Source organism: Fulmarus glacialis, unplaced genomic scaffold (genome assembly GCF_000690835.1).
Source record: "Fulmarus glacialis isolate BGI_N327 unplaced genomic scaffold, ASM69083v1 scaffold37582, whole genome shotgun sequence".
In the NCBI taxonomy this organism is placed as follows: Eukaryota; Metazoa; Chordata; class Aves; order Procellariiformes; family Procellariidae; genus Fulmarus; species Fulmarus glacialis.
This window is the reverse complement of record NW_009199121.1, coordinates 1-1467: the sequence shown is the minus strand read 5'-3', so window position 1 is coordinate 1467 and position 1467 is coordinate 1. Positions and strand designations below refer to the sequence as shown.

The 1467-nt window shown below is 51.2% G+C and overlaps 1 protein-coding gene across 1 annotated transcript; it reads left to right on the top strand.

Annotated features, from left to right (window-relative positions):
- Positions 1–431: 431 nt before the first annotated feature.
- Positions 432–1168, top strand: LOC104073401 (paired box protein Pax-6-like; the record flags this gene model as incomplete). Its single annotated transcript, XM_009573142.1, is given in 4 exon segments — positions 432–514; positions 791–870; positions 872–930; positions 1071–1168. Coding segments are annotated over 4 exon segments (320 nt in total), but the record flags the coding sequence as incomplete, so codon positions are not given.
- Positions 1169–1467: the final 299 nt, after the last annotated feature.

Sequence of the window (1467 nt, the reverse complement as noted above, 5' to 3'; positions counted from 1 at the left end):
CCCACGCTCGCCCCCCGTCCCCAGCACTGCCGCTGCCCGGGGCTGGGAGCAGGTGCCCTTTTCCCTGACCGGCCTGGGCGCACCACGCCTCTGACCTGCTGCGGATCTTTGTTCTTATTTTCTGCTGTTATTTAGCGACATGCCATTTCGCTTCTTGGTGACAGGGTCAGAGCTGCCTTGGGGACCCCCTCAGCGGAGGCAGAAGCCCTCACTGCTTCTTGAAAGAGGCAGCATTGCACCCAAGCCTGCCTATCCCCTTAGCAATATTCCCCAGCAGGCAAGGTGTCCGCCTTCCTAACACATGGAGAAAGCTTTTGCCTTTAAGTGATGTTTCTTAAGAGCATTCAGAGCATAGGCAGTGCAGGAACGACTCCGACTTTACAGTCAGCCACATTAACTCTTTGCAACTAACGCAATGTTTCCTTCTGCAGAATTTGAGAGGACCCACTATCCCGATGTGTTTGCAAGAGAGAGACTAGCTGCTAAAATAGACCTGCCTGAAGCAAGGATACAGGTACTGAGTTGCTGTGCGATTATGACTATTACTATTACTACTATTGCTATTCTAATTTTGTTACTCCTGGCTTCCTTTAAGAGTATTTGGGTATTTAAGGGTATTTGTCCATCTCCTCCTTCAGGAAAATAACAGCAGCTGGGGTTTGCTTTCGCACGCTGCTTTGCTACGCTGCAAGCCAGCTTTCTATCAGCACGGCCTTGAGTTATTTGGGGGAGGCCCCACGCCTCTAGTCCTTGTAAGGTCACTCATGTCTCTCAAACGCTGTATTTTCAGGTGTGGTTTTCTAACAGAAGGGCCAAGTGGAGAAGGGAAGAGAAGCTGAGGAACCAGCGAAGACAAGCCAGCAACACTCCCTGCAAGTCGTATTACGACCAAACTCTGCCCCCAGCCGATCCCGCAACCGACCACCCCCGGTAATGCCACCGACCCACTCACGTTCATCCATCCTCTTGGAAAAATGAGACTCTGAGACTGTATCGCCAATTGTAATTGTGGTTAAACTAATGTGTTCATCTATCTGTCTATTCTATTATAGTTTCCTCTTTCACATCAGGTTCCATGTTGGGCAGAACGGACACGGCGCTCACGAACACGTACAGCGCGCTGCCGCCCATGCCTAGCTTTACCATGGCCAACAACCTGCCTATGCAAGTAAGTCCGGCGCCTGTTGCCTCGGGACTCGGCAGCCCCTGGGGTGTGCGGGAGTGTGGGGGCTCTTCCTCCCCAGGACGGGGACCCAAACCACGCTGCAGGGAAACCAGCACCAAAGGCTTCCCCGGCCTCTGAAAAGATGCCCTATTTTGGGAGAATCACAAGGGAGAGGGCACTTGTAAGTCCCAGTGCTCTGACAAGCCCTTTTCCTGAATTTTAAAAGAGAAACGTCCTCAAAATTACAAGGCAACAAATCTGGGATGAAAAAACCCTATTTGGAAAAAAAAAAACCCACCAAC